Genomic DNA, 25,329 nt, shown 5'->3' with positions numbered 1-25,329 from the left:
GTTCCTTTTATGGGGCCACACGAAATCTGAGGAGCCTTTGGCACAACAGCTCTGGCCAGGATGAAGTTCTGTGTGAATTATGATTTTCCCTGGCATGATTAGAGATTTTTTTTTCTTTCCCTGTCCTGTGGCATTGAGGATGGATTTCTCCAACAGCAGTGCAGCATTATGAGACACTGAGCTTTGCTTCCAGACATTGGTCATGCCTTGTTAGATGACGCAAAACCAGCACTTCAGCTCAACCTGCAGCACTAAATATAGAGATATTTCTGTAATACAGGAAGGTTGGACATTAGGGGGAATTTCTTCACGGAAAGGATGATTAGACTTTGGAACAGGCTGCCCAGGGAAGTGGTGGAGTCACAGTCCCTGGAAATGTTTAAGGAAAGCCTGGATGTGGCACTCAATGCCATGGCTTGGTTGACATGGTGTTCTTCAGTCTTAGGATGGACTCGATGATCTCAGAGGTCTTTTCCAACCTAATGGAAAAGGTTGAAAAGGTTCTGTGACTCACAACGTCTCCCTGCATGTGCTTCATTGCCAGCAATTAAACTGCGAGGGGCGCCACGGACATAAACTGATGTACCAAAATATGAATATCGATCTAATATCAATATCCAACTGAGACGGACAAAAACTCTCTAACAGTTTAAAGTTAGAAAGTGTATGTTTTATTTGGCCCCAGGCACTGCATGGGATAGCTCCCTAAGACGCAGGGCCCCGATCCAAGCAAACACAAAGCTTTTTATTTACAATTATGAATATCGAAAATACAAATGCATATTCATAACATTAACACCTCCCATTCTCCACTTCGTATGGAAATGAGCTTACATGTCATTAAGCATGCGTAGTGTGTGTTCTGAATTGAGTCGGTGGTCTCGAATTGGGTCAGTGGTCCCAAAAAAGATGAAGTAACTCATCTTCCTCAGTTTGACCTTTTTGCTTCTCTGAACTTTAACAATCCTAATTACTTTAGTGACCTGTAAGTTTCTTCTTGCATGATTTTTGGATGGGTTCCCACAAAGGGAGGAAATTGGTAATTGTCCTTGTTCCCTACACCAACTTATCAATGTTTCTACTCCTCATTCTAAGCACAGCTGGGCAAACATGCAAATGACAGATCATGTTACTTGGTAATCAGTTACTAACATCTAAAACCCTACTTCAGGTCCAGCTCTCCTAACTATTTTAATTAACTCTAGCTGGGCCTAAATTCTTTCCTATTCCACCCATTCCATATAGCTAGCCTATAACTAAAATCTTTATGTTTCTTTTAAATCTATGTTTCAAGACCACACACACAGCTGCCGCTTTCTCCACTTTACTTTCTCTATTTTCCAATTCCTGCACTTTAACTTCTCTTTTCCCGCCGCCCGAGTGCCCCGGGTTAAGCACACCCTCACGGACCCGCCGCCAGCGCCGCTTCCCGCCGAAAGCCCCGCGCGCACACTCTGCCCCCGTTGCTATGCGCGATGACGCCTCTCGCCTCGCTTTTTCTCATTGGCTGCCCCGCCGGTGACGGAGCAGCGTGGCGCGGGATTGGCTGGGAGCGGGCGCGCGCGGGGCACGTCGGGGCGGGAGGGCCGATGGCGGCCATCGGGGTCCACCTGGGCGCCACCTGTGCCTGCGCCGCCGTGTACAAGGTGAGGGCCCAGGGCCGCTTGGGGGTCCCGGCCCGGGGGTCTCCGTCGGTCGGAGCTGTTCCCTCGGCGGTGAAGCCCCCAGGGGCGGCTCACGGGTGTGCCTCTCTCTTTCTCCGCAGGATGGCCGCGCCGACGTGGTTGCCAACGACGCCGGGGACAGGGTCACTCCCGCGGTCGTGGCGTTCTCGGAGAGCGAGGAGGTGAGGCTGACCCTCCGCACGGCCATGTGGGGAGGAGGAAGGGAGGGGGCTCTGTCTGCTACTCAGTTTTTCCTTTTTTTTTTTTTTTTTTTCCTTTATTTTTCATTCAGGTTGTTGGCTTAGCTGCGAAGCAAAGTAGGATAAGAAATATTTCAAACACTGTAGTAAAAGTCAAGCAGATCCTTGGGCGAAGGTAAGAGAACGGGCGTGAAAGGGGCGGTGAGAAATTTTTCCCATTGAAGCTGGTTTAACGTCTCAGCACTAGTACTGAAGACATCTCTTAAGAAAATCATTCTGTTGTCATAGAGTCACAGAACGTTTTTGTGTGGAAAAGATTTTAATGATCACCTCGTTCCACCCCCCGTGCCATGGGCGGGGACACCTTCCCCTAGACCAGGCTGATATTATAAATTTTGTAGCCTATATTTCATTCCAGCAGCAAAGAGATGCTTCTGGAAATAGAAAAGTAGAGAAGAAACATTGTATTTTATGTCTGAATTTGTCTCTGGAAATGAAATTGTGAAATATAGTAATAAATTGCATGTATGCTTTTCATGCTTACTTAAGTTTCTTAACTACAATGTTTTGTTGCCTGACTGCTTTCCTGTGTGTAAAATCCACTATGGTTTTGTTTGCATGAAACTTTGTGTTGCTTTTATTGCAATAGTGAAACTATTGATTAGTGCCTGTTGTGATTCCGCTGGTGTGGTTCTGTTCCTGTTGTGATGCCTGTTAGTGGAGCTGTGATAATTTGCCCTGGTAATTATAGTGACACTAGAACTACACCTCTTGGGTTGGATTTAACATCAGAGATGTGACAAAACTTTTTAGTGATGAGCCGGGTGTGTGTTACAGCCCTTTCATTGACAGGAACCAACAAGATGTTGTCCATTCTGGTGTATTTCTCAGCACTTTCAGATGCAGGACTTCACTGAAATCTTTTATAATGGTTGTGGAGCATAGCAGGTTAAAACAATGTGTTGGGTTTTCCTTTTCTCTAAGTAGTAGGTATTTTTTCAATCTTAAGTTTTGGGGAAAGGAGAATGAAAGATGCCAGCAGGCAGAACTGTTGGGGTTTTTTTTACTCTATACTTGTGTCTGTAGAGTGAAAACAGGATTTTTTGGTTCAAGTATAGCTCAATGTGTTGGAGATGTTAGAAGAAATATCAGCAAGATGAATGTGTGCAATTAACCTTGAACATGTGATTTATTTTAATATTTTGCATTTTTCTGGGCAGCTCTGGTGACCCTCAGGCAAAAAAATATATTGCAGAAAGCAAATGCTCTGTGAGTATGATGATTTGTATAATTTTATGCTTTTCTTGTCATTGTTTGGGCCACGCCATGTCCATGTTCTGCAGCGATCAGCTCTCATCATATGAGGTCCCTTTGCTGCTAATGTGGAATGTTTCTGTTTTTAGCCAGTAGATAACCATGTTCTGAGATCTGCCAGCATAATATAGTTCCAACAGAAAAATTTTTATCTCTTGGCCATTCTCTAAAGGGATGAATCCTGATATATGTAGGTAGTAGCATTGTGGTTTTTCTTAGAGCTGGTAGAAATACTTGGGTTGTAGCATCTTGTGATAAAAATCTTTAACCATTTGATTTAATGTCAGTAGTTAATTTGCATAAGATTGTGCTTGTTACTAGAAAATTTTGCAAAACAGGAGAAAAATTATCTTGGAAAATATATTCATAAAGAAGTTTTTCTCTGGGTCTTGACTGTTCACATTGTTGTGATTTTATATATAGCTGGGGGTTTTCTTACAGAATATGACCAGGAGTGTGTACTTTTGTTCTAAACATTGCTTTTGTACTAAGGAAAACTCAACAGAAAAGGGAAGCCTAGACTCTTTAAGTCCTTGAATGTCACTGTTGTGTCTGTCAGATGCTACAGGTCTTTTTCTGATCTTTGATAAGCATCTTGAAAGCATTTATTCCCTAGTAGTAGAGTACTAATGCAGAGTATTTACACAGTCCAGTGCTTTTTACTTTAAACAGAACCTAAGTTAAACATTACTTTTTGTTATTAACCAAATTACTGTCTAACAAAGGTGTGTTGGTTTTGCTTACAGATAATTGAGAAAAATGGAAAACTTCAGTATGAAATAGATAACAAACTCATTAACCCAGAAGATGTGGCAAAACTAATTTTCAGTAAAATGAAAGGTACATAATAATTAAATTTATAACATGTTTTAGCTTTTTAAGCTGTCCTCATATTTTTAAGATGTCGTGGTTTTTTCCCTTTTGCTTTTGCTCACCATGCTCTGCCTGTGTTTATAAACAGAGACTGCCCAGTCTGCATTGGGTTCAGATGTGAATGACGTTGTTGTCACAGTACCATTTGATTTTGGAGAGAATCAGAAAAATGCCCTTGGGTAAGAGCACTGAGGTTTTTCTCTTTTTTTATGTGCCTAAAGCAGATGGGCTGGGAGATCAACAGTGCGAATTCTGCTACTGGACTTCAGCTTGGGACCATCAGTCAAGATGCTGGGATGTTATTTAAACTGGGAAAATAGGAAAGCAAGAGATGCAAGAGATTAAATCCTGAGCTGAGAAACTTTCAGTGGAATTCCCTGATGCTACCAAAAGGAAATTCTGAATCACTAAAGTGACAGAATTTTGATTTCATCAAGGATAGAACATCATTCTAGATCAGGATATTCAGTGACCCCCTTGAAATGCAAATAGTTTCTCACCCTGCTCCATAATTTCCCCTCCCTGCCCTTCATACTCCCCAAAGCAAGTGGTGCTACTTGGCCTATTGAGATCTGCTTTGTCAGAGTGCAGATGTGGAATACATACCAGTTTTCTACTTTGAAATTCTGTTTGGAAACACTTCTGCTCTAACAGTTAGTTTCTCTGTATGAAAACATAATAAGTATGCTTAAAGCTGAGCATAAATGGCAGCATCTATTTCGGCTTTTTTTGATCTGTAGAAGCCGTTACGTTTAACGGTCATAAAATAAGTAAAGCACCCCTAAAAGTTGGTCAGAAGACGGTGAGCTGGGGATTTGCAGTGTCTATAATGAAACATTCTATTGCTCTGGTATAACTTGAAAGTGGAGGAAAACAAGTTGTGGGGTAGTCCCAGGGTTACTGAAGTTTCAAGAAAATACCTAAGTAAAATGTTACAAGTGAGGCACAGTAAATTCATTTTGAAGTAAATCAGTATTCTTGCTGAAATAATGTATCAAGAACTTTTAATACCACACCTGAAGATAAGTTACCAAGTTTGATTTAGGGTGGGGTTTTAAATTTTATGATTGAGGGGTGTTTTGCAGTTTTTATAGGCTGTGTAGACTGAGAGACCAGTGTTTTCTTTGACAACGAGCACACAGCAGATCCAGTTACCTGAAGAACACAGTAGCAACTGAACTTCTTGGTACTTTTCTTTTCCAGTCACTCAGTTTTGTTAATACCATGCTATAAACAAGGTCTGATGAGGTGGCACATGTAGTTCAGGTGAAATCTTAATAGTGTGTGACTATAGTGAGACCATTAGAGTAAAATGAAATGCTGTTATGGCTCATTGCAGGGAAGCAGCTGCAGCTGCTGGGTTCAATGTTATGAGATTAATTCATGAGCCGTCTGCAGCTCTCCTTGCTTATGGAATTGGCCAAGATTCACCCACTGGGAAAAGGTAAAATCCTAATATTTTACTTCTTTTTAAGCTGCTGTACTTAAATCCTGAGAAATCTTAAATGAGGGAATGCTGTATTACCTTAGCATAAGGCTTGTTTTGTTTTTTTCTCTCAATCAAGACAAGAAGCATTTAGAAGTTGTAATTTTATAGTGTTTTAAATCCCTTTGTTTTGGTCTTTATATTTTGAGAATTGTCTTTAAAAATTTGTCCCCAGTTTCCAACTTGAATAAGCTGATTGGCTTGAAGAAAAATGCATTCCTTTTTAAACATATTTTGGCATAGCTGGTTTTAATTGTGGGAGATGGGATCCTTTTACATGTGCTGGAAGAACTAAAGCAGAGCTCCTGGGTTCAGTAGGTGCATTTGGTTGTCTTTATGAATATACAGAAAATTCACTTTCAAAATAGCAAAGACTGGTATCAGTTTGAGCTTTTTTGTTCTTGTTTGATGTTTTTTTACCATTCTCAGATACTTTTCGCCTGATTAAAACCTGCAATACATGGTGGTAATCTTTTGACTGTGTCAAAATTAATGCTACTTTCAATATTTTTTTGATGTGGCAGCAACGTGCTGGTTTATAAACTGGGTGGAACGTCACTTTCTATCACAGTCATAGAAGTAAACAGTGGAATATATCGTGTGCTTGCTGCAAACACAGATGACAGCATTGGTGGAGTTTGCTTCACAGAAGCTCTAGCTCAACACTTAGCTTCTGAATTTCAGAGGTAAGATTTGAATTCTAAGCATGTTGCTCTTAGGACAGGAACTTCATTATCTGGTGCTTGCTGTAAAGAAAACAAAACAATCTAGCAGACTATCTGTGAGTGAAATGGTTCAAGTAAAGATGGTGTTGAAGGAGCAGTCAGTTGTTTGGGGCTGAGGAGGAAGACTGGGAAATGCCTGGGTTTGAGTGGATGTTGCTTGAAGCTGGTGTTGAACTGTAAGGGCTCAGCCATGAACTCTGCTGTGTTGAGGTGTGTGCAAACTTTCAGTAGTGGCGTTGTAGTTAATACTGAAATGTTTACCAAAAAGAGTTCAAGAGCTCTAACCTGTTTTTCCTTTCAGAAGGAGTTATCAGTCAAATTCCTGCCTCTTTAAACTGGTATCATCTTTTTTTTTAAATACAGGTCTTGTAAACATGATATTAGAGGAAATCCCAGAGCCATGATGAAGTTAATGAACAGTGCTGATATTGCAAAACATTCTTTATCAACCCTGGGAAGTGCAAACTGTTTTGTAGATTCACTGTATGATGGATTAGATTTTGATTGCAATGTGTCCAGGTAAGGCAGATTTTGAAGCTACTGAAATCTTTCTAGGTGCTGTTATGGACATTCAGTAAGCTTTGATTTCTGGTGGCGTTTGTTTTAGGGAAGGAAATAAGATTGAAGGCAGATGTGTTGTTTCATACTGCTGCCGCAATCTGTAGTGGTCAGGGCAGTCACAGTAACAGTGTTGCCTAATGGTTAGAAAATAAAGTGTGAAAAGGCACAAGGACACCCCATCTTTGGAGTCTGGTTTTTGATGGGAGGAGAATGGATACTGTAATGAGTCAAGGTGACTGTTTCCTCCCCCTTATTGTTTTTGTTGTACTTTTCTTGATTTTTAGCTCACTTGGATTGCTCTTCCAGGCAGCAGCAGCTTTAGCAAAATCAAACAGACTTTTCCATTCCAGAACTCCAGCAGTTGGGGCTGCTAAAATAAGGCACAGCATGTTTGAGAGTGTGAGAAGCAATACAGTATAACTGGGGTCGGCTCACTTTTGGATCAGGATGCCAGTCCTGTGGATCAGTGTTGCAGACTTTGATTTGTTGTATTTGTGCAGAGTAGAACTTCCTTTGCACAGTTGAAAGAGACAAAGGCAAACACAAGTTTGTTTTTTAATTTGCTTAATCTACTCCCTGTGTGAAAATCAGGACACAGCTTGATTTTCCTCTAAAAATTGAGTCTTTGTATCTATTTTAAAGGTCATGAAGCAGTTCCAAGATTTTTATTTATTTTTTCACACAAGTCAAGACAGCAGTACTGGATGTTGTCAAAACAACAATACTGGTTTGTTTTTTTTCTTTAGAGTACACTGAAGAAGAATGATTGTGCATTCTATGTAGGTGTTCATGATGGAATTAATAGCACAGATACTTCCAAAACAACAAAATCACTTGAAGATTAATAATGGGAAAACATGATTTTTTAAAAATCCCTTAGTACCAGTTGGAGAACTAAACCATATTCTAAAAATTATTGTTCTTCCATTTCAGGTATTTGTCTTTAATGGATGAGATGATACTTTTTTAGTTTTTTTTTTTTTTTCTCTTCTAGGGCAAGGTTTGAACTTATCTGTTCTTCACTTTTTAATAAATGTGTAGAAGCAATTAAAAGGCTCTTGCAGCAAGTCGGATTTACAGCAGATGATATTAATAAGGTAATAATAGAAATAATTTGTCTGTAGGATGCTTCATAATTCCTCAAGAACAATACTTGTGGGGCCTGTTTTCTTTGCAGATGGAGATTTTAATGATATGCTTAAGCATTTTTAACTGGGATCCAGCTGAATCTATAGACTCGAGATTTTTAGGACTGCAGTAGTTGCTTTCATTTCAGTTACTTGAAGTTAAGTACAAGGTAGAGTCAGATTCAATTGTGTGTTTTTACTGCTGCATATTGAGTAGGTGGGGGAGGATTTGTCTCAGTTTGGTGTATTTGTGTAATTCTGCCCAAATTCAGGCTGAGGAGTACCTTCCTTAAGTTCAGTCCTTCATTGAACTTTGGTTAGGGTTTGCTGACACTTCTGGAGGAAGGCAAAGTTTTGATTCAAAGTGGAACAAATTGCTTCATGTCCACTTGGTGCCTGTGCTCCTCCTTGCTGGCTTAAAAACCGCATGAGGTGCCAAACCAGGAGAGTGCTTTAATTCCAAAGATGGTGGGCAAGGCAGCAGGCATTAGTAGTTTAATTCAAATGGCGCTTGCCTTGGTGTAAGAGAAGAAATTCATCTCACCCCCTTTGTACCTGTGCATGGCAAATGGTGCTGCATTCATTGCTGGTGGAATTGGCTCATCAGGTCTGCAGCTAAAGCTGCCTGGTGCTTTCAGTGACACTTGGTGCCTTTTCAGACTCTTAATTAGTGTTTGCTGAGTCACATCTCTGTTTCACTGGTGGATAATGAAGTATCCCAGGCCATTTAGAGAACAGTTTTTGTTTTCTGGTGGCAGTGGTTCTTAGGTGGCTTTTTAGGTTCTCATCTCAGGCCTTAATGCTTTGGATGAGGGGCAGTGAACACTTTAAATGTAAAAATAAAAAAATTCAGAGTTGTAAATTAGATTCATGTTTTACATGAGGAAAAGTGAGAGTTAGCTTTATTTCCAGATCTGGCTGATTTTCAAAGTCACTGTAATAAGACTTGGACTTATGGATCAAACCTGACTTGCTCCTTCCTACAGGTGCATGGTGGAAGGTGAGTGGCAAGCAGCACAAGTTACAACATGGGAAAATTTTAGATTCCGGGAAAGGAATTTTAGTATGAGGGAAATCAGATGCTGAATTAAGGGCCTACAGAGTCTGTGGAATATGTTTCTGTGGAGGACAGATCCTGAGCAGCCTGTTGTAACTATACCTGTTCTGACCAGGAAGTTGGACTAGATCACCTCTGGAAGTCCCTTTCAACTTGATGTTCTTTTTGTGATGAATTTTTCAATTTTCAAAGTATTACTTTATCTAGGTGATTCTTGCTGAAAGAGAAACTTTTCAAAGACATCATATTTCCTTTAATTTCAAAACCCAAAGTATTAGAAGTCAACCAAAGATTAAATCAATTTTTATTTAAACAACTGCAGATAATAAAATATCCCAGAGCAGTTTGCATTTCTGCACAGCAGGGAGTGACCTGTCTGTTTTATTTGCCAGAATAAAGATTTGAAATAATTTTGATGTTTTTCAGGTAGTTCTTTGTGGCGGGTCTGCTCGAATCCCAAAGCTACAGCAGCTGATCAAAGATATTTTCCCAACTGTGGAATTACTGAATTCAATTCCTCCAGATGAAGTTATTCCCATTGGTGCAGCCATAGAGGCAGGAATTCTGCTAGGGAAAGAGAATACCTTGTTAGAAGAAGATGCACTCATTGAGTGTTCTGCCAAAGATATTCTTCTTAAGGTAAGTCTAAAATTAGAATAATAGAAAAATTTACTGCTGCAGTGAATATGTAACACTAATTATGTATGATTGGTGTTAGAGAAAAAATGACCAGAAAAACTGGATTTAAAGGGGAGATAGATTGTGTCTTTCCTATGTTGCAATAGCTGGATTTCTTCTTAGTAGGAATGTTGGGTTTTTTACTTGCCGTGATGGTAAATGTGACAGAGGGAATGAATCTTGGATTTCTTTTCTTGTGGAGCATTGCTGTAGCACTTCCAGCTCAGTGAAGCACTTCAAAGACAGACGTGAACTCTATGTTTTTTTTCTTTTTTAAGGGAGTAGATGAGTCAGGGGCTGATAAATTCACAGTGCTGTTTCCATCGGGGACACCACTGCCAGCTCGAAGGCAGCACACCCTGCACGCTCCTGGAAATATTTCCTCTGTGTGCCTTGAGCTGTACGAGTCATTGGGGAAGAGTCCCATGAACGAAGAAGAGAAATTTGCCCAGGTGAGTATATGCACACTTGTGTGCTCTTTTAACAGCAACCACCTGGAAATCAGTTGGACCTGGGAAAAAAATGGAAACCAATCCCACTACTACCAAAACTTGTTAGAAAATTATAATGGCATGCATCTCCTTGGCATTGATCTTGATTCATTCTTTTGTACATGCATAGTATTCAAACACTTAGTAAAGAAACTGAAGTTTCCCCTTTGAATTCCTTAATGGCTGGGTTTCGCACTTGGCACTACTGTAATAAGATCACCTGGGATGAGAGATCTTTACCAGTTATTCCAGTAGTGCACAGATCCTCCAACATTTTAAAAATAAAACTGATGAGGAAAATGGCATAGCTGATGTGTTGATTACTTTTTGTTCTTTCTAGATTGGTCAGGATCTTGATATTAAATATTGAATTCAATTTATCACAGTGGTAAAATGAAATGATTCTATCAAGTGGGGGTTTAAAGTTGTTGGAGTCAACCTACAGAGAGAACACAGCTTTTTTGAAGCAGTGATGATGTGTTTTCCTTGGAAAACTTCAGGGAAGGAGCAGATGTATCTGAAATTGATGGAGTATTTAAGAAGACTGTTACTCTGCCTTAATTCTGCGCAAATACCTTTAAAGGGGACAGGGAAGGGATGTTAACTAATAATTACAGTGCTGATCCTAAAGGACACTGTGGGAGTGATAGGTACTTCAGCTATCTGAGGGATAGATCCTGAACCAAACCACAGAAACAATAGTGCAAGTAGCTAAAAATACATGAATTTCCACATCTTAGCTGTTGTGTCACTTTCCTTGAACTGCTGTGCAAGAACTTGGAGAACCTGATTATAATCAAACTTTTTTTTTTTAATAGATTGTACTACAGGATTTAGATAAAAAGGAGGACGGCCTACATGATATCCTAACTGTTCTCACTATGAAAAGGTACCCAAAACAGTTGTTGTTCTGCTGTTTACCCTGCTATGTTGCACTTCTGACAAGCAGTCTTTGCTCCTGTTACTGAGTGTTTAATTTTGTTTTGTGAAACTTCAGCATTTTATTGGTCACAGGACTGTACTGTCCTAGCAGGGGTACATCCTGTAGAAATGCGGGATTTCTGCAATACCTTTGGTGCTGTCATTGTTCTATTCCTAAAGAAACAAAGCTTAATACAATTGTGTAGGTTATTTTTAGCAACTTCTGAACAATTGATCAGTTTAACCACACTTGAGAGCAGTCAGGATCCCAGACTTCTGTGGAAGTGGGTTAGGAACTTTTGCTGAATGCCCACACTCTTGGGAAAAACTGAAGGAGACTTTGCCTTTTTCAGTTATGAAGGATTGTAGAATTTACAGTGGCTCTGTCCTTTTAGAGGCAGGGTTGTTAAGCAGAGAAACGGCGCCACAGGAAATTTCTACTTGCTATTTAAGTTCAAAATACTTCATTTCCTTATATTAGCTATCGGGTATATTAATGCCTGTTAATAGGCCTCACCTAAAATGCCTTGTTTGTCACACAGAGATTTATACTGAGCACTGATAAGGAAAACATTTAGGGGATTATAGATGCAACTCTGTTGTGCAGAAAACGAGCATTGTTTTAAAGGAGGTTTAAGGAATATTTCTGTGAAAAAGGGAGAGGAAGTTTAGTAGAGAACATCTATTTCTACCTAAGTTTTTTGTGTCACTGTATACCTAGCTGAAGTAGGGATCAGTATTGTTTCTTAATTCTTGGATTTTGAAAATTAAGGTTTTCCTAGTTGAAGAAGATCCTTGGAATTTAAAGACTACTTACACTTCAAAAGTCAAGTTCTTGTGCTATGGCAAGGCATGCTTATCAATCTGTTGCTGTTACTTAGAGTTCTCACAGTGAATATTTTGAATAATATTACCACATATTCTGTTTACAAACCTTTACTAAATAAATTCAATTGCAGTATTTGAATGCAAGATTTAAACAGCTATTCCAGCATATGTAGAGAAGATAGATGCTTTAAGGGCAAGAAGTGCATACATAAACACTTAATTTAAATTAATTAATTAAACTTAATTAATTAATTAAAACTTAATTTCATAAATCAGTTTCATCTGTGTTGAAGCATGTTTGTCCCTGGATATTTTGATGCTAATCTGTCTTCCTTTCATCTGTGTGAGGACTACTCTTTATCCTCTCTGGAACATGCAGTAAGCGTTGTGTTGAGATAATCCTAAACATAAGCCTCTCTTTTATCTAGGGATGGGTCCTTGCACGTTACCTGCACGGATCAAGATACTGGAAAGTGTGAAGTCATCACTGTTGAAGTGGCATCATAGTCCATTTTGGAAGGCAACATTTTTCTAACTTGAGTTTTGTCTCTTACTGGCTTGTCTGCCAAAGCAGTGACTCTCTGGGATGTCTCTCATGATTCTTAGAGGACGTAATAAACTAGAGTAAAATGTTAATTTGCCACCAAGTCTGTTTGGAGTGTGGTGCAAAACGTTAGTCAAGGCATGTGGACAGCAGATTTTTGAATTATCAGCACTTGATTTACAAAATGGAAAGCACAAATGCTTGTGCCTGTGGTTCAGAAACAAGCATATTATGTAGTCTGAAGATTTTTTCCTTGACTGATCAGGTCTTGTACCCGTTCCACCAGTGTATCTGTGGCTTCAGCAGCATAGCTTTGAACCAGCAAGAACCAGACTGGTGAAAATCCCCTCCCTGGTAATTGTACTGGAATCCCATGTGTTCTTGATACTGCCCAAAACCATGAAGGTGGAGCCCATTTGTGCTGGCCTCTTGAGCAAGTTAATTTTTTTTTCAGGAGTTTTTTTCTGTAAAATGGTTTTGTGATATTACCTGAGAAATGTAAGAGTTAAATGTGCTTATTTATATGTTATTAAAATACATTTTTTATGCAGATCCTGGCAATCTCCATTCTGTGTGGCACTGTTTTAATCTGTATTGTCATACATGTGTCTGGGTATAAGCTGGCAGGTTTTTTCAATAACAAGATGGGGCAGGCAAGTGTGGTTATGGAATTTGAGGGTCTAAGCCTAAAGTTAAGGGGCAACAGTTCAGTGCTTACAACAGTGTGTTACCTTGTAAAATACTGAAAGTGTCACAATAGAGCCGCAAAAATCAGAGAAAATAGAGCAAGGAATACTTGTGTGGATTTGAAGAGAGCTGTACTCCATTACCTGGGATTTGAAGTGAACTTGAAAACCTCTTCTACAGCCACCTGAAAGGAGGTTGTAGCCAGGGGAGCCGGGCTCTTTCTGCCAGGCAACCACTGCCAGGGTGAGAGGTTGCTGACTCCTAAGCTGTGACAGAGGAGGTTTGGGATGGACAGTGAGAGGAATTTCTTCACATTAAAGGTAATTAGGCATTGGAATGGGCTGCCCGGGGAGGTGTTTAAGGAAAGGCTGGACATGGCGCTCCGTGCCGTGGTCTGGTTGACGAGGTATTGTTTGGTTATAGGTTGCACTTAATGACCTCAGAGGCCTTTTCTAAACTAATCGATTCTGTGATTCTGTCAAAGCTACATTAATAGTAAACACCTCATCTGAGTGAGGTGTGATGACGGTGTAACTTTTTTTTTTTTTAGCAAGAAAGACCATTTCTCTGAGGTTCTTCCTTTCAGCTCTGCCCGGGGACGACGCTGCCGCGCGCCTTCCCCCGCCTGCCCCAGGCACTGCAGAGCTCTATAAGAACAAAAGAGAAACGGCTTGAACTCCGTCCCGCTCCATTTCAACCATTCTCCGCGCCCTTCCCGCTTTCCCAGCCCGTCCCGCCGGGCGCCCCTCACACCAGAGGCGGGAAACCGGGAGGGGGGGGGGGAGGGAGGACGGGCGGAGCCGCGCGCGCGCCGAGCCGCCCTCTCCGCTCCGCCCCCTTCCGGCGGGGGGCGGAGCCTGCGCGGCCTGAGCGCGGCCCGCCCCCCCCCAACATGGAGGGCTGGCGAGGAGGTGAGGGGGGAGCGGGCTGGGGCTGGGGCCGCCCGGGGGCTCTGCCGCACCCCCGGGCGCTGGGGGGCCGGGACGGACGGGGGGAGGACGGGCGGGGAGGCTCCCGTTCGCTCTCGGCGCTGGGAGCCGCTACCGGTCCCTGTCGCCCGGCTCCGTCAGGACCGTTCCCGCCGCCCCTGCCCACAGACCCCTGGCGGGGTGGGGAGGGAAGGGCTGTGGGGGTCTTGCCCTCTTCCCTGAGGGTCCTGTCCGCTGCCCCGGGGGAGCTGTGGGAGGAGGACGGGAGGTGCCTGCGGTAGGACATGGAACGGGGGTGGGACGCGGGAGAGGCGCTGGATCCCGGTGCGGCCGCGGGAAAGGCACCGCTGCCCCCTCCCCAGCTCCTGCGCTGTGAACTGCGCCGGGGCCGGGGCCGGAGAGCCCCGTGGAGCCCGGGGGGAGGCGGCTCTCGCTCTGGACTTCATCCAGCCCCTTGATCCCGGTGCTTCCCGGGCTCTGCGGAGTGTCTCGTCCCTCTAAATCCGCCTGGCTGACAGGGCACTTGCGATCCTTCTGGATGCGGGCGGTGGGTCTCTATTTCCTCGTCCAGTCACCATGGTTGCATCGCAAATGCTCAGTTGCGCTTGACTACAGAAATTTGGCGGTCTTATTAAAGAATGGAGGTTTCCTGCTTGCCGTAGTTGAGTTATGCGTTGCTGTAATTGTAGAGAAATTGCTCGGTTCTTAGTGTAGCTTTCACCTGTGGAAGTCTCTGCCCTCCAAAATATTTGTTGTTCTTTATAAGTGTACGTACTGTACAGAATAAAGGTGCAGGGAGGGAATCATTGACGTGTTTTGCTTGACCTGTTAGAGAAGGGTTGAGTTGAAGACACTGCAGTTGTACAAGAGACTCGTGGACTGCTGTCAGAAATGGTAATGTGGGGACTCTGGGATGAGGCATAATGATTTCAATTTAGCTGAGACATTAAATAGGATTCTTTACCAATTTTCTTATTGTAGCCTGGTATGTGCCATGTCTAGCTTCACTTGAGACCCTCCAAGAATTATGTAGGAAGGAAAATCTCAGATGTAAATCCATTGGAATCACCAACAGGAGTCTAAAGAGTTATGAGGTGGAATATTTGTGTGACTACAAGGTAGAAGAGGTAAGAGAAACACAGACCAATTTGATCACTCTTTCAGCTGAAATTTGGAAGCAAGCCAAAGGTAGTTTTGCTCGTAATATAAAGCAGCAGGCAGTGAGGACAAAGCTTTTGCTGGCATCAAATTAAATATATTTTAAACTTTGAACTGTAAACAGAAAGTGGTGTAAACTGCTACTTTCAGTAATGTGGAAGTTACAGATGTTAGAATGTGAAATGTTTCACCTTTGCGTATCTGATGCTGATGCTTTAAGTGATAGCTCAGTATGAATTATGATGCCTCTCCCTTTATTTGCAGACAACCATGTGTATTTCTCTCTTGACTCTTTTAGTCTGTTTAACAAATAATTAGGGCCATGTGCTGCAAATGGATTCCTGTGAAATTCTGTCTCAGGATTTGTCCTTGTTACCGTTATTTGTCCTTCTCAAATAAGTGCAAAACATATGCTGCTTCACTGTAAATACAATATTACATGTATCAAATTAATTACTGATCTGGGAGGATGGTTGATATGACCAATAGTGGGGTTTAGACTTTTTTTTGCTAAATTTTGTATTTTTTTTTTTGTTCTGTATGTGATACAACTGCATTCTGCTTGTGCATATGAGTCATACAGCAGGTTAGCATAACTTAGCACCTGCCTTTACAAACTAGCCTCCTCTTCCTCCAGGTATGCCGTTAGCAATCAGAGTTCATCCCAACTTTTGATTTCTTTGCCCCTAGAGATGATATGTAAAATATGCAAAGTTGTGCTATAAGTTAATTTGCAAACAAAACCCCTGATTTTTCTCTTTCTCCCCAGTTGTAATGTTTATGGGGACATCAAGGCCTTCTGCCCTGTGTGCTGATCCTTAAATCCAGAGCCCTTATAGTTGTCTGTGTGCTCTGTGATGCTGGATTTCAGCAACATGAACTCTGGCTAAAACTGTATCTGTTTCTGTATTTCAAGGGCAAAGCATACTATCTTGTGAAATGGAAAGGATGGCCAGAATCTTCAAATACTTGGGAGCCTCGGAAACATCTGAACTGCCCTCTGCTTCTGCAGAACTTTCTTAGAGACAAGAATGAATACTTGTCTCGGGTGAGAGAAGGCAAAGCACTGAAAGTGAGAAACCATGTTAAAGCTTTGAAACCTGCAATTGCAGATTACATTGTAAAGAAGGCTAAACAAAGAATAGCTCTGCAGAGATGGAAAGAAGAACTCAACAGGAAAAAGAATCATAAAGCAATGATTCTGGTGGAAAACACCGTGGATCTTGAAGGCCCTCCTTTAGACTTCTACTACATTAATGAGTATAAACCTGCTCCGGGAATAAATGTGCTCAATGGAATAACAACTGGCTGTGAATGTGCTGACTGCCCTGCTGAGAAGTGCTGTCCAAAGGAGGCTGGGTTTATTTTGGCTTACAATAAACGTAAGAAATTAAAAATCCAGCCTGGCTTGCCCATCTATGAGTGCAATTCATATTGTAGGTGTGGGCCTGACTGCCCGAATAGGATCGTACAGAAAGGGACCCCGTATTCCCTCTGCATCTTCAGAACCAACAATGGCCGTGGCTGGGGAGTAAAAACCCTCCAGAAAATTAAAACAAACAGTTTTGTGATGGAGTATGTTGGAGAGGTAGGTATGTATTTATCTCATATAGGTGAATTACATACCATCAAGGAAATGGTAGGTAAAATCTAACTGAGCTTTCTCTCAGTTTTAACACTTCTTGACTTCTTCACCCTGAGGGTGGTCAGACACTGGAACAGGCTCTCCAGGGAGGTGATCACGGCAACAAGCCTCATGGAGTTCATGGAGTGTTTGGACAATGGTCTCAGGCACATGATGTGATTCCTGGGGATGTCCTGGGCAGGGCCAGGAGTTGGACTTGATAATCCTTGTGGGACTCTTCCAATTCAGGATATTCTGTGATTCTACTGTATAATAGATCAGTCTGCTTTTGAGTAGAGAGATAAAGAGACATTCAAGTCGACAGCAAAATTATGTTGTCCAGAACATTCCTTCATTCCAGAGCAGTTGTAAAAGGTCAAAGGTAAAGAGAATATTTATCTCATATGGCACTAAAGAATTATTTTAGATACATGCCCTAATAGTTCTTCTAAAGGCAAGTCCTTAATTTCTTTCATGGCAATCATATTCTTCATTCTTCCCTGATCATCTTTATTGGAGTTTTTGCTGTTCCCAAAGCACAGTTGTTAGGAAACTGCCTGCACAGTTTGTCAGTCCCTTTTCTGTTTTGTCTGAACTTCTAAGGTAGTATTTCCAAGCATATTTATTAGTTCCGATTAACAGCAAGAATAAGACTCGTAGTACAGACATTATCTGTTCATTCAATCTCATACTATTTCAAGGAGAACTTTTATGTTATAAAATACAGACCTTGACTTCCTGTTGAGATTTTGTATTGCCCTGTGTTTGTATATATGGTTCAGCCTCTGCTCTGCTCCAGAGCTGTTCACACCAGCAGTTCCCAGCAGCCTCTCTGTTACAGAGTGTTACATTTCTACCGCAAATCTGCCTTGCTACTATGTTGACTCAAAGTATTTCCTTCTGTCCCTTTGTACAGTGTTTATGGTCTTAAGTAGATTTCTTCCATGCTTGCTGCCCCGAAGCTTCTAACTTCTCATTTTCATAGGTTTCGTTTAAATATGCAAGAGGTCAGACATTCCAAATATCTCTGTTAATGCAGAAAGGTGATTATGTAATTTTGTTGCTTAAAGGAAAGCAACTTTTCACCTGAATATACTTAATACCTACTGCTAAGGTCTCAAATCTCATCTGTCAGATTTTAGAGGGATTTGTTGTCCAATTCCATCACATTTTGTATCTCTCTTGCTGCCAAATCATTATTTCTTTGCTGAATCTGCACAACAGAATGTGTTTAATGTGACAGGCTGCAGATGAAGTTGTTTAAGCTGTTTCTTCTGTCGACAGTGACACGCTCGCCTAATTGAATAGACTGAGCTTTGTGAAGTGATGTCTGTCTGAGCTGCCATGAATAGGATCTTTCATTGCAGTCAAAAATAGCAGGAAGAAATGCTTCTGGGAAGGAGGAAATGAACATCGGGCTGTAAATGTGGCTGGGTTTTAAAGACTGATACCTGTTGATCATCTGTGCAAAGGGAGAAGGTCAAATCTTGGTTTTATGTGAAGGAAATGAGGCTTTCTGGGTCTTATGGAAAAAGTGCATATATAGAAACCTCAGGCAGAAACAGTTGATTATATTGTCATCATCAAAACTATTAACAGAGGGCGCTGATATGTTTTTTTTTTTCCAGAGACAAGGTAGTGCTGTGCATCAGCTGTAGACAAATTGCATCCAGAGAAGTCTCAGTCACTAATTAGTTCAGCTGTATGTCCTCTTATTCTTCATTCATTAGATGGAATGCTATTTCAACATCAAAAACTTACAGTGGTATTTTTTACTAAGTATTTTTCTAACTTGATTGTGATTTTTGTTTTGATTTAGTAATAGTTAATAATATGATGCAGGTTTCTTTTTTCCTTTTTTTTTTTTTTAGGTGATTACAAGTGAGGAAGCAGAGAGGCGAGGCCAGCTCTATGATAACCAGGGAAATACATACTTGTTTGATTTGGACTATGACTCAGATGAATTTACAGTAGATGCAGCTCGATATGGAAATGTGTCCCACTTTGTGAACCACAGTGTAAGACCTTGTTTTGTATACTAAGAATTTGGAGAATTATCCTAATTGTGCTAGAAATGTCTTCTACTGTAAACATTTCCTTACCATATTCACAGTTTTTCTGGAGTCGTTTGCTTCGTGCCAGCACAGTCCATTCAATCAGATGATGCAATAAATAGAACAGAATTCTTGGCCTTACTTGGATTGAGACTGCCTATAAAAATCTGGGAGGGAGATGCTGCCTGAAGTGGACATCCTATAGGACTGGAGTTTCCACTGAATCAGCTAGTTCTAGACAACCAAAATAGGGTTGGTTTGGGTGTGTTTTTTCCGAGTATGTGAAATACTTAACATGTGACAGGTCCTTAATAAAATTAGCTAGGAGTCATAGATGACAAGAATTGATGTGTTATTTTGTAGCTGGGCAGGATGGAATGTTACTCTGAATTTCATCCTGCAAGTTTGGTAGAGGAAACAGAGAAAACTCCTGTGCTTTCTTAGGTATCTACAGGGGAGAAATGTAATTTTCCCTCCTAATCTAAACTTGCCAGAGAGCTCAAAAGTAAATTTTAATGAGCAATTTTTTGTAGTGTTTTATTCAAGTTCAACTGAAGTACCTAAAGCAAGAAGGCTGAGCTACATTTGTAAGGATTCCTGAACTAAAAATTATTATTTCTTACTGATCCAGTGTTTGTGAGGTATGCAGTCAGTGTTCTACAAATACAGAAAATTCTTGTCTTCAGGTTTGTGAGATGATGATACTTGTATTTCATGCAGGCTTGCCAGGGAGAAACAGACAGTTGCTCTTCACTTTCACAAATGGGAGTGAAATATTTTCAGTCTTCAGTGTAAAGTTAAATGTCTGTAACTTTGCTTCTGATTCTTTAATGTGTGATATATTTCACTGCTAAAGAACAAAAAAACATGCAGATTTTAAGAGTCTCAGGGACTGCTGACTTCTGACACTTAATCCAGAGAAAATGATGAAGTGGTTTCTAGTTCCTGTTTAGTGACCTTCACCCTTCTCCTACCGCCCAGCCCATGGCAGGGAATCCAGAAGCCAAGCAGGTTTGCAGTTGACAGTAGAAATTCATTCATAGTATGAAGATGTTATCCCTGGCCTGGAAGCTATGCTTAAACATCAGTACAGACTAAAGAGTGTGTGAGGCTTGAAACACTAGGTTGTTTTTAATTTTCTTTCAACTTTAATTCTTCTTGTGGGTTTTGTTAGTACATACTAGCCTCTGGACGTAGCTCTAATTACTTTGTCATCATTTTTGTTGTCATCTTTGAAGGTGCCATTTTTTTTCATAGGTTGTTGCATATTAGTGGAGGCTATGTACTGTGTAAAGGTTACCCTCCTGGAAGGACTTGAATCTGAGCTATGAATGTTCTCCTGGAACACTATTTCAATTTGTTTATTTCAGAAGATAACTTAATTGCAGGCTTCTGTCACTGAGACAAGCACCCATTCTTTCTTTCCTGTGACCTTGGTTTACTTAAACACTTCTGTGAAGTTTAGTGTTAATTTTTCTAAACAGAAACTGCATTAATTTTTGTTTACAGTGTGATCCAAATCTTCAAGTCTTCAATGTGTTTATTGATAACCTTGACTTGCGTCTTCCTCGAATAGCGCTGTTCTCTACCCGAACCATCAAGGCTGGAGAAGAGCTAACCTTTGACTATCAGATGAAAGGTCTGCACATTTTAACATGGTTCTTGTGGGAGTTTTGGGGTGCTGGTGGGCTTTACTGCAGCCTGACTGATGGTAGCATTTCAGCTCAGGCATGGCTTTTCCTAACTCAGCTCTGGATTTCAGAACAGTCATCGTTCATGGCGTGTAGGGCAGAGAAGAGCACACCCAGAAGCTTTTGCCTGCATCTCTAGTGCATTTCCTCCCTCAGTGCTCCAAGCACATCAGGGATTGTGGCTGGATTGTCTGGTGAAGCAAATGATTTTGAAGCTTTTTTGCAGGAATGCTCAAAGGTATGGTCAGGCTGCCCTTAAATAAAGCTTTCCTTTATTCAAATTGGCATTTCAGGTAAACTACTTTCTAGGTAATCTGCTAGTGATAGTTACTAAGGCAGTTGTAACATCTCAGCAGCATGAGGCACCATAGGTTTGTCTCTGGGTTCTGGTGTCTTTAGGTCTCAGTTGTAGATGTAGGTCCTATGGAACAGCTGTTTCAACTGGGATAGAGTTAATTTCTTCTCAGTAGCTGGTACAGTGCTGTGTTTTAGATTCAATGTGAGAAGAATGTTGATAACTTACTGATGTTTTGATTGTTGCTAAGTGGTGTTTTTGTCAAGTCAAGGACTTTTTTGTGTCTCGTGCTCTACCAGTGAGGAGATACTAAAAAAAAATGTAAAAAAAAAAGCTGGGAGCGAGCATAGACAGATGACTTGAACTGGTCAAAGGGATATTCCACACCAGAGAATGTCATGCCCAGTATAGAAACTGGGGAGTTATCCAGAAGGGGCTGATCAGAGTTTAGGGATGGTATCTGGGCATTGGTCAGCCATAGGTAAGCAATTGTATTGTGCATCACTTGTGTTTGGCTTTTTCTTTTACTACTACTACACCTAATAATAATAATCAGCATCAGCATAATCAGAATACCATCATTATTACAATATTTTACTGTTTCAATTACTAAACTGTTCTTATCTCAACCTACAAGTTTTACTTTTGATTCTCCTCCCCATTCCACTGGGGTGGAAGTGAGTGAGTGTCTGCGTGGTGTTTGCCAACTGCGCTTAAACCACGGCACTGCCAAATTGATCTTGAATCCTTAAAAGTCCTTTTTTCTCTGTGTTGTCTGTGACACTGACATTGAAGGCCAGTGAAGGCCAGCTGCACTCTCAGCTGATCCATGTGGATACCTGGGGGCTACAAAGCTCAAGTTTGAGTTTTGGATTCCAATGTGTATGCCAGGTGTTGTACAAGTAGTTGTAACAAGGGTGTCAGTGGAATCTGAGTATAGCTTCACACACAACTCTTTGAACTGGGGTGTTAGAAGGCCTTTAGAAGCTGTTTGAGTACTGAGCATGATCTCAGTCTGTCTTTTAGAACTTCCTGACTTGTGTTCATCTGTGTTGCAGGTTCAATAGATCTGACTTCAGACTCTGCTGAAGGTCTTAGCCCATCCAAAAAGAGGATCAGAACTGTCTGTAAATGTGGAGCCGTGTGTTGCAGAGGTTATCTCAACTGAGTTCGGGTATCCAAAGTCAAATATTTTGTTCTTTTTTTAATGTGTTTTAAGAAGACTCTTCTTTCACAAATATATTCAAGTATTCTTACATCTAATATAAATAAGGATGGTGGAAACAAGGCATTGTGTTTGTAATTGAAATGGCATAGGCCAAAGAAAGAGATTGTAGTGTTTCAAGCCAATACAAAACTGATAATGGGGATTAAAAATTCATTTTTCTAGAACAGTTGTTTAGGAAGCAGTAAAATGTATGCAAAGAAAACTCTAAAATGTACCTTGATTTGAACATTCATAGAATCACAGAATAAGCTGGATTGGAAGGGACCCACAAGGGTCATCGAGTCCAAGTCTTAGTCCTGCACAGGACCGTCTCCGAGAGTCACACCTTGAACTTGTGCTTGGTGCTGTGACTGCTTCCCTGGGGAGCCTGTTCCAGTGCCCAACCACCCTGTGGGTGAAGAACCTTCTCCTGATATCCAGTCTAAACCTCGGGTGACTCAGCTTCAGGCTGTTTTCTCAAGTCCTGTCACTGGTCACCAGAGTGGACAGATCCCTAGCTGCCCCTCTGCTTCCCCTTGTGAGGATGTTGAAGAGCACAGTGAGATCTCCCCTCAGTGCCATGGTCTGGTTGACAAGGTGGTGTTCAGTCATAGGTTGGACTCAATCTCAAAAGTCTTTTCCAACCTAATTGATTCTGTGATTCTGTAATTGGTATTAACAGATCCCAGGTGTAAAACTTGAACTTCTTAGCTAGTGTTACGTAGAATTTTTTCAGTTGTTATGCTCTGATTTTTAGTTAAGATTCTGTAGGAGGACTGCAGTTCCACAGAGCATTTGTAAATATGGGATTGTCAGAAGTAACATTCGCTGTTTGTTTTCATTGCAGAAATTTGGCAGTCATGGCTGAAACAAGTTGCTGGCTACACTTTGGAAATAGATAGCAAAAGGTTAAGGAGAGCAGCCCATTGTCTAACAAAGCAAATGCATTGTGGAGATATGCTCTGTTATCTGTTAGGTGCAAAAGAGCCCTGGGATTGATGTATATTCACAACTGGTTTTGGTTATTTTTACATACTGTGTTTTTTTTACCTAGTGACAGACTTCTAAGATACTAGGCCTGTATTTTCTGGTTGCAAAAATGTTAACTTCAGTGAAGTTAGACTAGGGGTGAATATACCCATTTGCTGTAGACATTTGTAAGATGTTCTTGAATGTAAAGGCTGAGAAATGTGCTGTTCTTCAGCTGCTTGAGTCATCTTTTTTTTTTCCTGATCATCTTAAAGTTGTCTCAATCTATTCATAACATATGCTAAGTTTTGCTTGGCTTCAAAACCACTGAAGAGCAGTTGAGGTGGGTGATGAGTGGAGTTACAGCCAAGGTCCATGCTCTAGGTATGATCCAAATGCTTTATTCTCATGGATTCAAAGCTTGTAAAACTTGCATATTGCTTACAAGTCACATAAATGTTGACAGGGTCAGGCAGAATAATGTTGCTCCATAAATGGATGCTCCATAGCTGGCTGCTGGCTATGTATCATAGGTCAGCTAGTTGCCTTTATAAGGTGCACAGCTGTTGGCTCAGGTGAATGAAGTCAAGTACCCAGCATGTAACTGTTTACTTAATTTGTTAGAAAATGCCTTAAATTCCATGTTAATTACTAGCACTTCAGAAAGAGCATTTCAATGTTGTTCCTTAAGAAGCACAGTTGCATTTGTACTGAAGATCTGGCTCTTTGGTAGCAAATGACATTTTATATGCTACTAGCCAAAATCAGTTTTAAACTTTTGGTGAAGAGCATGGGCCACTGGAAATGCTGTGTGAGTTTTGTAATCTACAATACAGAGATACACATTGAAATAGAGACTTTATATTGTTTAATGAATAGGAGGAAGTTTGCTTAGATTTGGAAGTATTTGATGTGATCAGGCTCACCTGTATCCACACAGTTGATAACCGCTGAGTCTTGTCAGTTTTTATTATGCCATATCTCTAATGATTTTTTTTTTTTAATTTAAAGTTTTAAGTGGAATATGGAGCTTTAATGTCAGCAAACTCTAGATGATCTTGCATCGTTTAGAATCATTAGTGCTTTCTCTTGCATGTAGCTCAAGTGAGCAGTGCATTCCATGTGGATGGAATCTGCAGTCTCCAGCTCCTTAATCTGCTGCAGTCTGCAGCCTGCACTGTCCCTGCAGGACGTGGCTGCGGCAAGAGATGGATTCCTTGCTCCAAGAGATGGATTCCTTGCTCCAAAAGATGGATTCCTTACTCCAGCCTCCCCTGTGCCGGGGCACAGGGTGGGCCCCAGGCTCTGTCTCTCCCCATGCCCAGTTTGATTTAAATATTGCAAGTTGGTGCATTTTAGAAGGTAATAGTTGTGGCAGTTGTACTGGAGTGCAGTGTCTCCTTTTCCAGAGGCAGAGAATGTTATCACCAGCACTGGAATAATGCTGCTGTTTGTTAAGGATATGTGTGTTATCTTCTACCATAAATAAAGAACCGTTAATTTGTGTTCTGGGAGGTAGCAGTATTTTGTATTTATTTGAAGGAAACCCATGGATCCAGTTTCCAACATAAGAGCCTTGAACAGTATTTTATATTTACATATTCAGTGTATTTGGATTGCAGTCAGTAAATGAGCTCAATGGGACACTGTGTCACTTTTAAAACTCCTTTTACTGTTTTTATGAGTTTGGCAGAAAATTGCCGAATTGGAAATGCAGAAAAAGCTGTTTTCAACTTCTTAGGGAACCTAAACCAGCCCAGCTTCTGCCTTTGTTTTGCTTTGTGGTCTGTTGGCATCGTCACGGTCACCAGTTCAGTCATGTATGCACTTCTTGGGGGGCTGGTGACCTGTCCTCCAGCTGTTCATTTTTGTTGGTTTTATTTTTATTTTTTGGTAGCAAAACTAAAGCTGCAAGATCACCTGTAAGAAAAGCTATTGTCTATTTATTTAATCTCCAATTAAGTCAATCTTTTGGTTATTTTTAATGTATGTTTTAGGAACTGTATTAGAATATGCAGTTTGTAAGCTCAGGAACATTTTCTTTTCATATTGTGTCATCTCTAGTATTGCTATCTTCCTATAGTTTTTGATAAAATAAATTAAATTTAGTTTTTCTCTTGTTGTTGTCATTCTTAAAAAAAAAAAAAATTAGGCTGTCAAAATTAGTTTTAGCAGTAGAATTTGCTTTAAGACTGCAACCTCTTAATTCTTGGCCTGTACCCAAATTTTCTAGAACTGTAAGGACT

At 40.9% G+C, this 25,329-nt stretch overlaps 2 protein-coding genes across 3 annotated transcripts; both read left to right on the top strand.

Annotated features, from left to right (window-relative positions):
* Positions 1-1,567: 1,567 nt before the first annotated feature.
* Positions 1,568-13,019, top strand: HSPA14 (heat shock protein family A (Hsp70) member 14). The gene is made up of 14 exons (XM_048302291.1): positions 1,568-1,646; positions 1,766-1,846; positions 1,957-2,039; positions 3,085-3,133; positions 3,925-4,018; positions 4,140-4,230; positions 5,391-5,495; positions 6,062-6,223; positions 6,626-6,781; positions 7,818-7,920; positions 9,434-9,646; positions 9,964-10,137; positions 10,995-11,065; positions 12,354-13,019. Exons 1-14 carry the CDS (start codon positions 1,590-1,592, stop codon positions 12,430-12,432), a joined length of 1,518 nt encoding a protein of 505 aa, XP_048158248.1. The 5' UTR covers positions 1,568-1,589; the 3' UTR covers positions 12,433-13,019.
* Positions 13,020-13,994: 975 nt separating this feature from the next.
* Positions 13,995-25,198, top strand: SUV39H2 (SUV39H2 histone lysine methyltransferase). Of its 2 annotated transcripts, none has more exons than XM_048300717.1 (7): positions 13,995-14,067; positions 15,067-15,212; positions 16,160-16,831; positions 18,739-18,885; positions 20,431-20,560; positions 21,966-22,081; positions 24,183-25,198. In XM_048300717.1, the coding sequence occupies exons 1-6, from the start codon at positions 14,049-14,051 to the stop codon at positions 22,073-22,075; spliced, it is 1,224 nt and encodes a 407-aa protein (XP_048156674.1). In that variant the 5' UTR covers positions 13,995-14,048; the 3' UTR covers positions 22,076-22,081; positions 24,183-25,198. The 2 variants fall into 2 exon arrangements, with proteins under 2 accessions (XP_048156674.1, XP_048156673.1); XM_048300716.1 differs by having other exon boundaries at positions 22,962-25,198.
* The last annotated feature ends 131 nt before the right edge of the window (positions 25,199-25,329 follow it).

This window comes from Corvus hawaiiensis, chromosome 4 (assembly GCF_020740725.1).
Source record: "Corvus hawaiiensis isolate bCorHaw1 chromosome 4, bCorHaw1.pri.cur, whole genome shotgun sequence".
Taxonomy (NCBI): Eukaryota; Metazoa; Chordata; class Aves; order Passeriformes; family Corvidae; genus Corvus; species Corvus hawaiiensis.
This window is presented reverse-complemented; position numbering and strand designations above follow the sequence as displayed.